The sequence below is a fragment of the Aedes albopictus genome, chromosome 3 (genome assembly GCF_035046485.1).
Source record: "Aedes albopictus strain Foshan chromosome 3, AalbF5, whole genome shotgun sequence".
NCBI lineage: Eukaryota > Metazoa > Arthropoda > Insecta > Diptera > Culicidae > Aedes > Aedes albopictus.
In genome coordinates this window covers 217715615-217730318 of record NC_085138.1, presented here as the reverse complement: position 1 = coordinate 217730318, position 14704 = coordinate 217715615, and the positions used below count along the sequence as shown (strand labels likewise).

General features: G+C 38.5%; 1 protein-coding gene across 14 annotated transcripts in view; it reads left to right on the top strand.

Annotated features, from left to right (window-relative positions):
- The window catches only part of LOC109411912 (dystrophin), a 387179-nt gene that overhangs the window by 202623 nt on the left and 169852 nt on the right, over positions 1-14704 (top strand). For all 14 annotated transcript variants that reach the window (XM_062858890.1, XM_062858886.1, XM_062858887.1 and 11 more), the window contains one exon: positions 9886-9976. In XM_062858890.1, the coding sequence (XP_062714874.1) occupies positions 9886-9976 (91 nt within the window). The remainder of the gene's footprint in view (positions 1-9885; positions 9977-14704) is intronic.

Genomic DNA, 14704 nt, shown 5'->3' with positions numbered 1-14704 from the left:
GTGGGAATGTTCCTATCGAACTGCACGTCAAAAAACACAGTAGGCAGGCAGTACGACGTTTGGCGGGACAGCTAGTTTAGAATATTTAGTACTAGCTGGCCCGGCAAACTTTGTCTTGCCCGGTTGTGGTGGTTTGACAACTGTTGAGCTCAAAATATCACCGCACTCTAGATTTGTTTCATTTCGATCGTGTTGATTTCCTTCCCAGCTCATGAAAAATCAGTACTATATCAATTTACTAACTTTTCTGATTGATTTTTGTAACTTTTTGTACATATAAACACAGCCACCACGAATACGAACCGAACCGTGCAAGAGTCATGCTGATCGGTTCGTCCGCTCTCAAGTTGTGTTGCCTCAAAGGAATTTCAAACTCATTTATATATATATAGACTAGCCGTCCCGGTAATATTTTTGCGATTTACTTTTAGCGATTTTTCGCGCATAGAAGCTAGCGCCACATTGGTCGATGCGGAGACTAGGAAAACAGCCGATGTAGTTAATTCATTTTAATAAGCTAAATAACATTAGACCTCACAGAACTCGCAATCGTTCTCGTTATTTGAGTATGTAACGAGTTACACTTACTTTGAGCAGGCACTTAATTATTTTTATTTCATAGATACTTCGATTTATAAATATAAGTTTGACAAAAGAACTTGCAATCCAAATGGAATATGAAGAGTTGGTTCCTACAAAACACTAACACTAACACACATACACTAATACTCACATCTACCTACATATGCAGCTACAACTAGCTGTAAAATACCAATGGGCGAAATAATTGACCTACCCAACAGTTATAGGTGGGGGGTTTGGCTTGCTACATGACTTGGTCCAGCAAGCCCATAAACGCCAAAAGGTAGGCCTAATAATAGCCTAATGAAAAGACAACGCAAATTGGCAAATGCCACGGGATGCGTTGATATTAGTAGATTGGCATAAAGGTTCATGAAAAATATAATAGCATAAGCATTAGCATTAGCATTAAGCGAGTCGCACAAATTCGTAGGTGGTACAGTCCTAGACCGTTGTTATGAGGGTTGCCGCCTTCCTGTCCGAACCAAAGCACAAAGATTTGGGACTAATCTCTGACTCTTAGACAAGACTGACGCAATCCTCTAATGGTCGAAAACTGTTCTGGCCACGTCCTTGCGACTGCTGAGGAAAGGGAAAGGATGGTAAGTTGGACACCTAAGAAAGATGTAGACAACTCTACGATCTCTCCTTAGGCCTAGGTGTCACGGGAATTTGGGTGTTGTTAATGGAAGGGTAGACTCCAAAAGGATACGTTTGGTAAACGGTCTTGCACACCATTGTTAAACTGCTTCAAATCAGTTGTCTGCCCAATTCATCCTGGTTTCCTCGTTATCTTAATGGCATTTGGTTGAATTACTAGATTCTTTGGTTGAAAATCTGAAATATAAAGTAATATTAACATCGTACGTCGAGTAAGTTTACGTAAACAACACTACAATTATGTTATTATAGAAAAAATATAAAACGATTGTAAACTATGTTTTTTTTTGCAATTTCTCATCGTAATAGGCTGTTTTACCTCACGCAAATCTGACAGGAAAAGGTCTACTTTCTCTCACCAAATTAACAGTGCTGTAATGATTCATTACAGCACTGATTTGCGTTGCGTAATGAACCATTACAGCACTGTTTTCAGTTTTGATCAACTTCTTGATGCTTTCTGGATGCAGTTTTGAAAAATTGTGACAACTGCTAAGTATGGGAAAAAATCATTCATTTATTGCGTATCCCTCACTCACATCCACGCACGTGTGCTTCTCCCCCAGCCAAGCAAAATCTTTCCACTTTCATTGCGCATTCTTTCTAATCGCCGAGCACCGGGCGACGCAAGCAACGACGGCCGAATGAATCGCTACCGAATCTGAGTGCCGAAGGCGAACGAACCAAGATTGAACGAATGTTTGCGTTCAGAGTGGGGTGCGAGAGCATTCATGTTGGAACGTTCATTTAGCGTTCAGTGGAAGCATTCAGTACTGGGAATTGAATCAGTGAGTGCGTTTTGATTCAATCAGCTGAATGCCACTCGGTAGTTGAGAGAGCGAACGTTCTTTTCGTATACACCGGTGCAAGCTGATTCATTTCGCACTCTATTTGATTATCTTCTGATTCGTATCGGTGGCGTCGGTTGCGAGCCGTTCGTGTTGCGTTCGTTCTTAATGCGCCGCGCTCTCATTCAGTATTGGGTTGTTGGCGTTCTTTTTGCTATTCGCCTTGACGGAGGCTCTCTGAGAGAATTGCGCTGTGCGTGAAATCCATTTTTTTTAACATGGTAAAGGATAGGAACTGCATTTTCAAATGCTTCTAAAATATTTTAGGGACTTCAGATTGAAAAAAGTGTTAATGTTTTGCAATATACTTTCAATTAGCTACATTATAACTGGTTTTAGACAAAAGTGTTTAAATCACAATGTTATGTCTATAATATAGCGTATCAAAATCTCATTCGATAACATTAAGAACGTTTTGCTTGAAAAAATTTCTATAAAGAATTAGAAGCATTTGAAAATGCAGCTCCTATCCTTTCCCATGTTAAAAAAAAATGTTTTCACGCAAGCACAATTCTCTCAGAGAGCCTCCGTCAAGGCGAATTGTGCATCGCCGGCATTTGGGTGAGCGAATGAGTTTTCCCATGTTGTCAACTGCACTGTATAATCTGCTATGATCAGATTTTCTTAAACATGGCTATGAGCATCAGTATACAGTTTGATGAAAAATTTTGTTCAAGTGGTAATTTACGAATTTGCAAAAAACGTTGTACGCAACTCAGTGCAGAACTCGATTTTTACAGCACGCGTCGTAATTATCCAACTCGGCAAGCCTCGTTGGATAAATGTACAACTCGTGCTGTAAAAATCATCATTCTGCACCTTGTTGCGTAAACTACTATTACAGCCGAAAAAATAAAAATTCAAATATGTAATCTCTTGGCTCCTATTACCGCTCATGCATCCATTCACCGATTCATCCACCGCTCACTGGATTACTTTTTCATGGAATCACAGAAACTATTCATTTATGTATAAAAACAAAATAACTTTTATTTACCAAAGTATTGATGATTCATAACGTTCAGTTCATCCTGTTTGGTCAAAATGGAATCTTTAACGGGTTTTACCTGTTGGATATTTTTTCCGCTGTTTGCCCTGAACAGTTCCCATGTTGTCCTGCACCGCAGTGTGAGAAATATTTTTTGAGAACGTGATTTCAGATACACCCGTATAAAAACATGGTGAAATGAAAGTTTTTAAATGTGGCAGCATGTTACATTCACTTTTGTTACGATACTTTACTAACATCTGACCATTTTTGTATGATCGACCCAAAATGAGCGTTGAATGGGGCATGAGCGGTGAATGGCGACCTCACGGGTACCACTTTTCAAAGTTTATTTTCACGCATTTTCTGCATCTGTTATCATAGATTGAAAATAGGGAAAATTGGTTGAAATAATTGGCTTTAGCTGCTCTTTGCATCTACACAATCAAACAACAATAAAAATGGGAATGCTCCCTTGTTTTTTTTTTTGTGTCAGCCTTTTCCCATAAATACGTCCAAAAAACTAGCTTTTTGGGGCAATCATACTGTGGCGCGGAATTTTAGTGAACGTAGCATTTTTTTCCTTGTGATTTGCCTTGGCTACCCCCAATGGCGTAGCCAGCTCTTTCTTTTTTCTTGCTCACTCTCCTAAACAAACACGAGAAAGAGAAGGATGGAGAGAAGGGCCATTCGCCCCTTGTTTCAGCCCTCTCTTTCTCGTGTTTGTTTAGGAGAGTAAGCAAGAAAAAAGAAAAAGCTGGCTACAGTGACCGGCACAAAAACAAAAGATCCACCATATAGTGGTTACAGTTTCTAATAAAAACTACATGCAAACATGATAAAATACAGGGTGTTAGGTTCCTGAGTGCAAACTTTTTAAAGGGTGATAGAGGACCATAAATGGTGAAAGAAGTTGTTCCACGCATATGGTCAAACCTCAATCGTTGCGTAGTTATTGAACTCCCCATGTTTTTGACTCTTATTGCTTTAACTGGCTATGACTTGAAAATGGTCAAACTTATCGCAATTTTTTGGCACTTATTCGAAAGATTATTCAATTTTCAATCACATGGCATCTTTGAATCGATTGGTTTAGTTAAATAACTAAGTTTTCTAGAGAAATTTGCTCAAAAGTAGTGTGTTTTAATTAGTTTTGGTCAATTATCTTTGAGAAATGCGTAATAAATTAGAATTTCTTCTTAAGCAAAGTTGTGACCCCTGTTTTACTCTACAATTCGTTCTTTGACATCAAACTTCTATCTTTTATCGTTTTCTTGCAATTTCGTTTAAGACATCGCATTTCAGATCATAAATTTGCAATTGTCAAGATGAGCACTTTTGTGCGCACTGTGCCGCACATTTAAATCGAAATTACAAGAAAACAATAAGAGCTAGAAGTTTGATGTCAAAGAACGAATTGTAGAGTGAAACAGGGGTCACAACTTTGCCGAAGAAAGAATTTTAATTTATTAGGCATGTTTCAAAGATAATTGAAAAAAACAAATTAAAACACACTACTTTTGAGCTTTTTGCTCTAGAAAACTTAGTTTTTTAACTAAACCAATCGATTCAAAGAAGTCATTTGATAGAAAATTCAATAATCTTTCGAATAAGAGTTAAAAAACTGCGATAAGTTTGGCTATTTTAAAGTTATAGCCAGTTAAGGCAATAATAATCAAAAACATGGAAAGTTCAATAACTGGGTAACGGTTGAGATTTGACCATATGCGTGGAACATTTTTTTTTTCACCATTTATGGTCCTCTATCATCCTTTAAAAAGTTTGCACTCACGAACCTAACACCCTGTATACCTTTCAATGAATGTACTACATCTATGTTACATTGTTTCAGTAATCTGTGTTGAAAAATAATTTGTTTTTGAGGAATAAAGTGAATTCTGATAAGATTGGGAAAATTGCTTTAAAATTGGGTATGATAGAAAAAAAGATCCCTGTGGAGCGGACCTGGTGTGATGGTTAGAACACTTGACTATCACGCCGAGGACCTGGGATCGAATCCCACTCCCGACAAACTCACAAAATGTGAGTTCTTCCTTCGGAAGGGATGTAAAACGTGGGTCCCGAGATGAACTAGCCTAGGGCTAAAAATCTCCTTAATACAGATAAAAAAAAAGATACAGCAATTAACTCTGAAACCTAAAAATTTCGCCAAATTTTCACACGTTTTGCATCTTGGTGTATGCTATTGTGATGTTTTCGACATATCAAATTTATTTTGACATGAGTTTTATCAATTTTAGGGTGATATGGGAATTGATTTTTCATGGATAATATAATGGCTAAAATTTTCTCTAAACTACAGAAACTATCTGTAAGCAAGAATGAATGCTATTAACCTACAATATAACAATAATTCAGCTTGCAGACAGACAGGGATGTATTTTTTTGGACAATATTTATGAGTTTTGGTCGAATAATGCAAAGAAATGCACATGTTGTGAAGATTATTAAGGATTATTTGATAACTCAAAACACTCTCACGTTTGTGTATCACTATGATCACCTCCATCTGCTTATCATACACACATTGACAATTACAAAATTTCGATGTATTACAAGTGGTACACATGGTGCTCACTTATAATGTTAACTTTCAAAATAAAATCATATTGGTGTTAAATTATGCGCACACATGAAATGAGTGATTGCAAGAGAGACTAACGTCAAATCATGTTGGTGTCTTCAGCACATATATTCCTTGCATTCCAAAGAAAAATATTGCATAAGACGGCAAGATGATCTGATACTTTATTTTTTGTACACTTTTGATACTGAGAATGTGGTATTGGAGCGACAGTGGAATTCGATGTTAAAAGTTAACATTATGATTGAACACCCGTGTAAGTTAAAAATCATTATAATAACATAATTATCTGGCCTATTTTTGTTCAAATATCAAGATCGTGATTCAAAAAATTTTAAGTAGAACAGTTTTCAAGTTTTTACAAAATATCAAACTCTAAAGTTTTTAAAAAATGTCAAATTTACTAAAATTCAAATATTTGCGTTGCAGTCACCGAATTTTTAATCTTTTTGCATAAATAGAAAGCTAAATGTAATATCTTGTACCGACTTTTCGAACCCTCTAAGCAGAATACCCTCTTCGAATGAGTGTAATCAGTTTCGTACCTTTTAATTCCGCCCTATGTTGCTTATCCTTTGACAGATACGCGTATTTCGTTCGTGTTTTCCTCGCAGTTTCACAACTACATCTGAAAAAAAGGCACGCATACATTTAAACGTGATTAACATCATTTCATTTAATTTTATTTATTTCTCCGTCACACACCGTTCTCCTGCACGCCGCCGAAGATCGTCCTTAGCACCCGTCGCTCGAAAACTCCGAGTGCTTGCAGGTCCTCCTCGAGCATGGTTCATGTCTCGTGTCCGTAGAGAACCACCGGTCTTATTAACGTCTTGTACATGGTACATTTGGTGCGGGGGTGAATCTTTTTTGACCGCAGTTTCTTCTGGAGCCCATAGTAGGCACGACTTCCACTGATGATGCGCCTTCGTATTTCACGGCTCACGTTATTGTCAGCCGTTAGCAAGGAACCGAGGGAGACGAATTCTTCTACCACCTCGAAAGTATCCCCGTCTATCGTAACATTGCTGCCAAGGCGTGTCCTGTCTCGCTCAGTCCCACGTACCAGCATGTACTTTGTCTTAGCCGCATTCACCACCAGTCCGACCTTTGCTGCTTCGCGTTTCAGGCGGGTGTACAGTTCTGCCGCTGTTCCAAATGTTCTAGCAATAATATCCATGTCATCCGCAAAACAGACAAATTGGCCGGATTTCGTGAAGATCGTACCCCGGCTGTTGAGCCCGGCTCGTCGCATAACACCTTCCAGGGCGATGTTGAATAGTAGGCATGGAAGTCCATCACCTTGTCGTAGTCCCCGTCTAGATTCGAATGAACTGGATAGTTCACCCGAAATCCTTACGCTGTTCTGCACACCGTCCATCGTTGCTCTTATCAGTCTGGTAAGCTTCCCGGGAAAGCTGTTCTCGTCCATGATTTTCCATAGCTATGTGCGGTCGATACTGTCGTATGCCGCTTTGAAGTCGATGAACAGGTGGTGCGTTGGGACCTGGTATTCACGGCATTTCTGAAGGATTTGCCGTACGGTGAAGATCTGGTCCGTTGTCGACCGGCCGTCGATGAAACCGGCTTGGTAACTTCCCACGAACTCATTTACCACTATACCAATTCCATAAACAAACAAACAAAAATAGCATCCCTTTGTCTCGGTACCTCCAATGTAAACATTTCGAGTATATGACTCATTTGAAAGCAACTCAAGCAGTAAACTACTCTACTTCAATGAATAACAAGGAAACATATCCAAAAGTCACGAAAAATGTTAGATTTTATATGTAACAAGCTAGAAATGATCGATTTTTGTTGGTACGCTGTTTATGTTTGCTGCAACGGCAGTGCTGGCGGACCGCTTGGTGAAGATTTCGTAAATTATAATGCTTTGCTTATTTCACTAACAATTGTGGTAAAAAAGTAAAACAAATAATCACCCCACAAATTATTTTTGATTTTATGACGCATAACCAATGGGTTTGACTTGACTTTTCGATTGATTTCGATCAATTTTATTGATGCTTTGGCCAGCAGGATCGACATCACTGCGTGCAATAAGGCAATCCATGACGACTTTTCGCGATGGGGGTGACAGCCAAAAGTGTAAACACAGTGTGAGTACAACTTAACAAAGTTTCGTCAAGTATCGTTGGTGCGTGCTTGCTATGACAAATATCATAAGATAGACTTATGAAAAGAACAAAAAAATCTCAAAATGATGCAGACTGGATTCGATCCATGAACGTCGGGATCACCGAGCCCGTGTTTTATCCACACGGCTACCGACGCTTGAGAATATCATGTTGCTAAACATGAATAAAAGCCAAACTGTGAAACGATTTTACGCCATAGAGTGACCTTATGAAATTCATCCGAATCATTATGAATTATTTAAAGGCCGTTTCATAAGTTGGGCCTTATGGAAATCTTAAGGTTATTTGACTGAGTGTGTGCGCGCCAAAAGACATCACCGCGCTGCCGCCGTCATTGTTGGTGCTGCGGTGGGTGGTGAACACCGCCAACCACTTTTTGAGTGCGGTCGAAACAAATCGTTAAAAATGTCTACTTTCGAGTGAAATATTGCTTAGTATCGTGATTACTTGGAAAGAAACTTGTATTTGAAGTAGTGTGAATACATTTTTATGACAAATATCTTGCATGAAATTGATTATTTTATAGAATAAGGTAAGCGTCGATTTTTTACAAATATGTATTGGTGCAATGTTGTGTAAAGTTGATTTCGGTCAATAGAGATAAGTGACATTTCAACACACGAACACTAGCGCAAATTTTTCCTCACACAAAAGTGCACGCCGATTGAAAGGCTATTCAGATTGCATATGCAAATATTACCCAATCGAATTGCGTAAAACGGGTAAATAATGATAAAACTAACGTCCGGGGCAAGAGTGCAAATATTTTCCTCGCAGTTTCACAGCTACATTTACAAAAAAGGCACGCATACATTTGAACGTGATTACTGGCTAAATCAAAAATGAGAAATTTTTATTGAAATTCTTTTCAGCTCTAAACGAGTCAATCGCAACGAAAAAAGTACCTGATAAATTATTGAGTTTTGCATTGCTTCTTCGACTGCTTTTTAGCCTTTTTTTGCAAATTTTTCTTATCTCAAATTTTTCGAACTAGTACCTTTTCGAAAACTACACGAGATTCCAGCAAAACAAACGTGCGTGGACTTCTGTCAGTTGACGCCGCTGCTGCGATCAGCTGTTCTGAAACGTCTCGTAATGGCTCGAGCTGCTGCCGCCAGTAGTTCAAATCTAGATTGAAATTGGTTCAAATTATGATTACGATGGTTCGAATTAAGATTAAAATCATTATTGGCCAGTGGCGTCTCGTAACCTCACTTTTTACCTGTTCAACGACCCTAAAAGTTGCATTTGTGGAAAATTCAGGATCCGAATCAAATTGAAAATGAGCGGAAACGGTTATTCTCGTTATTTTCTACAAATTACATGCCAATTTATTGCGAAAAATCAAGAATTTGCATTCGTTGAACAGGTAGAGTTGAGGTTAGGGAATCGCCACTGTTATTGGCAAATATGTAATTGAATTTTTCAATGAAATTTGGTGCAAATGTAAACTTTTTACCACTTTATGAAAAGCTAATACCCATGGCTTTCATATACCTGAGACTTTACCATAGTACATTCTTTCCATGTGGGTAAAAAAATCAGTCAAAATTCCCGATGCTTCAGAAAGCCGCAATTTGGTTCAACTCATGATTACTTACCCTAATTGAGTTTGTATTCAAGATTTGTCGAAAACTATTTTTTAAACAATTATTTTCCTTAACTTCCTCCTGCACCTTTAGTGGAGGTAGTGTTCCCAGTGGTGGTGGGTCCCATAAGAATTCAATGGGATGCGCCACTATAGGAACCAATGTTATATTTTACCACCATAATAGGAACCGTGTACCTATAGTTGGTGCAAGTGATTTATTAGAAAAAACTGAAATAAACAATGGTTTTCGCATTTTTCCTAGCAAGTTTAAATAAAAAACTATCAATTAACGTTTTCAGACTTTTTATTTTTTGGTATTATCAATTTTATTCAATTATTTTACTACAAGGAGCTACTAATAGCACCCTCTATTGGTACGTTTACCCTGCTCATTTTTACAATTAACATTAAAATAGGTTAAAACAATGTTTCTTTTTCTTCTATTTCAGTGTCCCGAATGCGTGAACAATGGGATGAGACGTCGCAGTCTGTTCTACAACGAAAATCCCAATTAACAGCAATGCTTGGTGATTCTCAAAGGTATGCTGATATCAGGGTTTACATATTTATTGTGCTGACATTTATAGTAAGGTGGGTTAAAAGGGTATACGTCTTGAAGTTTTCGAGCTGAAATCAAGTTGCTTATTTCGGGTGTCAAAGTTGTTCGAATCCTTTTGAAAAGAGTCTTTGACTTTCATGAAAGTTGACATATGTTGTACACGTGTTGTAGTCTCATGTACCGGAGTCACTTTGCAAGTGAGCCCCCAGAAGCTCTGTACAGTTTGAGATTCAAAGTTCTGCGTCTCATTTTGCTGAAGATGTGCCTCGTGTGATTCGTCTCATGCGCTGATTGGAGTCTAAAATTTAACGACAAACGCTTACAAAACGAACTTTTTGAAGTCTTAATCTATGCATTGAGAGTCTCTTCTTCTTCTTCTTCTTTATGGCTCTACGTCCCCACTGGGACTTGGACAGCCTCACTTCAACTTAGTTTTCTTTGAGCAATTCCACAGTTATTAATTGAAGGTCTTTCTTTGCCTGCCGTTGCATGAATTTGTACATTGTGAGGCAAGTACAATGATACCCTATGCCCAAGGAGTCGAGAAAATTTTCCCGACTGGAACGAAAATCGAACCCGCCATCTCTGGATTGGCCTTTTGCTCCACGAACCGTGGGCATTCAAAGAGCACATGCTCCGCGGTCTCGTCGCAGTCTGCGTATTCTGGACGACATGCTAGAAACATTGAGCAATAGCGACAAGAAGGGGGAGAGCCAAAATTTTAAGTATCACTCGAGAAAGTGAAAGGAACTCTTTGGGATCTAGGCTAATAATCTATGACATAAACATTGAGCCTGACACATGTCGAAGTCTTGTTTGCTTGTATTTATTACGGGTGACGAAATTCAAGTACCCACAGCTGGTGAACTTGATGAAATCATGAATTGCCCAAGATACAAAACTCGATCGATTCGGCGACGGGCAACAATCCCTAATAGACATATTCCACGCACTTCTATGCCAAGGGTGTGAAATTTCAAAGTGATTGATTTGCCCCAAACTTTCCAGCATATGAAAAAGGGTGGATTCAATCTTAGGAAAACCATTTGTTTTACTTAAAAATTGACTGGTGACGTGTTTAAATAGCTAGGTGAAGTAATAGAATTTTATGTAAGAAAAATGAAATATTTCATTGATAATTTTCAAATATGCCTGCTTGCATGTGAAAGTTCGAAAACATTATACCTATTTTTTGTTAATTTAATATAATGATGTATATTTTATACACCGAAAGGAAACTTTTCATAAATATGGGTTTTGATATGTTTTGAGCACTTTTTGCAATAGCCGCAATTTAATGGTGTCCCGTTACGATAATAGCACATTAGTTATAATATCGAATTTATTATGAACTTTAGAAAAATGATTTTCAGGATTCTCTTAGTATTCGTGGAGGCCTTTCTTCCAACATATGGGTTACCTTGATCGACGCGTTATCTTAGTGGATAAGTGGATAAATAAGTTTGGTTTGATCAAATATTCAACCAAAAGTCTGTAACCATGATAAAATGATATTATAGGGTGTATATATTTTCATTATCCTTCTTTGTGTAACGCCCCTACTGGAACAAATCTCGCTTCTCAGCTCTACGAAAACTATGTTAACAGGCAGGGATTCTGGTGGATCAGTATAAGATGTGATATTTTATTAAGTTTTGTGGTGACAGCATACTCTTTAAATGCTATTATTTTTTTAACATGTTCTATAAATTACTACCATGATGTATAAAAAGGTTTATATAATCACACAACGTTTAAAACTTAAAGATCAAGAAGTGATTATTGGCATTCCTTCTTTATCCCATTAATCACCGTATAATTTACTTTTATGACGATAAACATATTTTGAAGTAAACGTTCTTTGATAATAGCAAAATAGAATAGCAGAATAGCAGGTAAACATATTTTGAAGTTAACGTTCTTATTGAAAATAAAAAAAATGTAAAATGCATCACGAAAATGGCGTTGCATTACTTTCTGTGACTACACACAAAGTAGTAACCATTGATTAAAAGTCTAGCGATTTCCCCCTTGTCGTTTTGATTGTCAACCTTTTTTTCTTCTCGAAATCCGCTTGTTTGTATCGTTACAGGTTGTCGTGTGTGTGTGTGTGTGTGTGTGTGTGTGTGTGTGTGTGTGTGTGTGTGTGTGTGTGTGTGTGTGTGTGTGTGTGTGTGTGTGTGTGTGTGTGTGTGTGTGTGTGTGTGTGTGTGTGTGTGTGTGTGTGTGTGTGTGTGTGTGTGTGTGTGTGTGTGTGTGTGTGTGTGTGTGTGTGTGTGTGTGTGTGTGTGTGTGTGTGTGTGTGTGTGTGTGTGTGTGTGTGTGTGTGTGTGTGTGTGTGTGTGTGTGTGTGTGTGTGTGTGTGTGTGTGTGTGTGTGTGTGTGTGTGTGTGTGTGTGTGTGTGTGTGTGTGTGTGTGTGTGTGTGTGTGTGTGTGTGTGTGTGTGTGTGTGTGTGTGTGTGTGTGTGTGTGTGTGTGTGTGTGTGTGTGTGTGTGTGTGTGTGTGTGCGTGTGTGTGTGTGTGTGTGTGCGTGTGTGTGTGTGTGTGTGTGTGTGTGTGTGTGTGTGTGTGTGTGTGTGTGTGTGTGTGTGTGTGTGTGTGTGTGTGTGTGTGTGTGTGTGTGTGTGTGTGTGTGTGCTAGATGTTCCGGGGTGGCCATAATAGGTGATACATACTTCAGTCTATCGTTTCTGATCCAGTCATTCGAAATCATGAAGATTGATATGTCGCACGGCATATTCAGGTTGAAAACCAAAAGTGTCCCCAATGAGGCCCTGCGGAACCAGTCATGGGGATCCGGATGGGCCAACTTATTCAAATCTGGTTATAGCAGTTGTGTTTCACTGTTCGCAACAAAAATTTCTCTGAAAATCGATGGTTCAAGCACAAAAACATACGAAATAATCACTTTTAGCCATTTTGACAACCTCCGGACCCCAGCACAATCCGGAATTTCGCCGGAATGGATCCGGACAGTGCATGGCCACTTGAGTATAATAAACTAGCACCAATTTATGATCAACTGAGGACGACTTAAAAAAAACGGATGAAAATTGATGAAATGCTAGCGTTTTGAAAATGAGTTGCCGGGGTTCGGGTATGTGAAGGTTAAATAAATTTCGAAACAGGCTCCCCAGGGCCCATTCCGATGGCCACCATAGAGCGGGCTTGAATGCCTATTTGTGTCCTGCCGAACAGCCACCATCTGTCTGAAAAACATTGCCGAAGACACCAACATTATATCTAGCAAAGCATTTGATCTGCAACTAGATGTCTTTAGTCGTAACGGGACACCATTTGCAATACACTGTTTTCACGTGAGCGTAACGCTGCGCTCATAAACTTAAATCAAGAATATTTCCAAAACTATATATTTCTCAGTAAAACTCACTTCGGCAATCTTGTTCACATCAATCCAAAGAAGAAATGTCTAGAAGACTCTATTAGTCAAAACCTCATTACAGAGCTGATATACGCATTTCAGTTTGAAAATTTTAAAAAGAAGACTTCTGCGTTAAGAAATGTAACATGTTATATAAAGTAAATTGGAACCAAAACCCCATAGAACAAGTAAAGCGTGGGTCCCGAGGTGAACTAGCCCAGGGCCAAAAATCTCGTTAATACAAATAAAAAAAGTATTACATCAGAAAGTACATCTAAGAAGCTTGTTATAACCCGAGCAGAGTAAAAAAAGCTCAATAATAGTATATTTTGATACGGAGATCAAAAAGTAATATTTGTTTGTTTGAAATAAGAAGTAAAAGTACTGAAAAAAATATCTCAATTTTACTCATGGAACATCATCATCATAGCACATTTAGCTTTTGGTAAGATCTAACCAATAGCAGTGAGCTTTTTGGTTGATCTTCAAATATCAAATTTTGCTATTAATTAGATGGTTCAAGAACATTTTTTGCTATTATTTTCAGTACCTTTAACTCTTATCTCAAACAAACCAATAATATCACATTTTGATCGCCAGTACTTGACCTCCGCCCGGGAAAACCTGTTAAACCATATGGTCATGAACATTATATTTGATTGAAGACGTCATTTGTTCACGAAAGTTAGTTCCTCGCGGTGTCCCGTTACGCTGGAATGTGTCAATAGGCAGCAAGAAAACAAAGGGGCTATTCTTTGAGGTAATAAATTTCACCCGAATTCACACGGAGAGGACTTCTGCTGATTATGCAACAATCTTAAGGACAGACTTGTTAGAATCCCAAAATGGCCGCCACAATGGCCGACTTTGGCACCTACTCACGATTTCGAGGGCACAAATCTCTTCGTAAACAAAACCAGCGCACCTGAGCTTTTCATTTTAAGCTTATTACAAGTGAGCAAGAACAGAATAATAAAATGCACTGTTGTTTGAAGCTTGCTTCTTTAGGTTTGTGCGTCTGAAGTTTTGATGCACTGTTGAAGTGGGGTTTCAAGACGTTTGTCCTTAAGCCGATATGGAAATGAAGGGACGATCGTAAAACGAGTTGGATTATCATACACATTTTCGAACGTGTAGACTTCAATCATAAATAGGGTGACGATGGGTATTAACGGCAGGTTTGCTCTCTTCGTCATGGGGGGTTTGTGTCTGCAACTTGGTCGTATAATTCAGCTTGGTTGGGAAGGATTTGAGGTCAATTCTGAGTTCATCCTATTCGAAAACAAGCGATTATGGCACCGCTTGATCCTGTTCTCTTTGTTTTC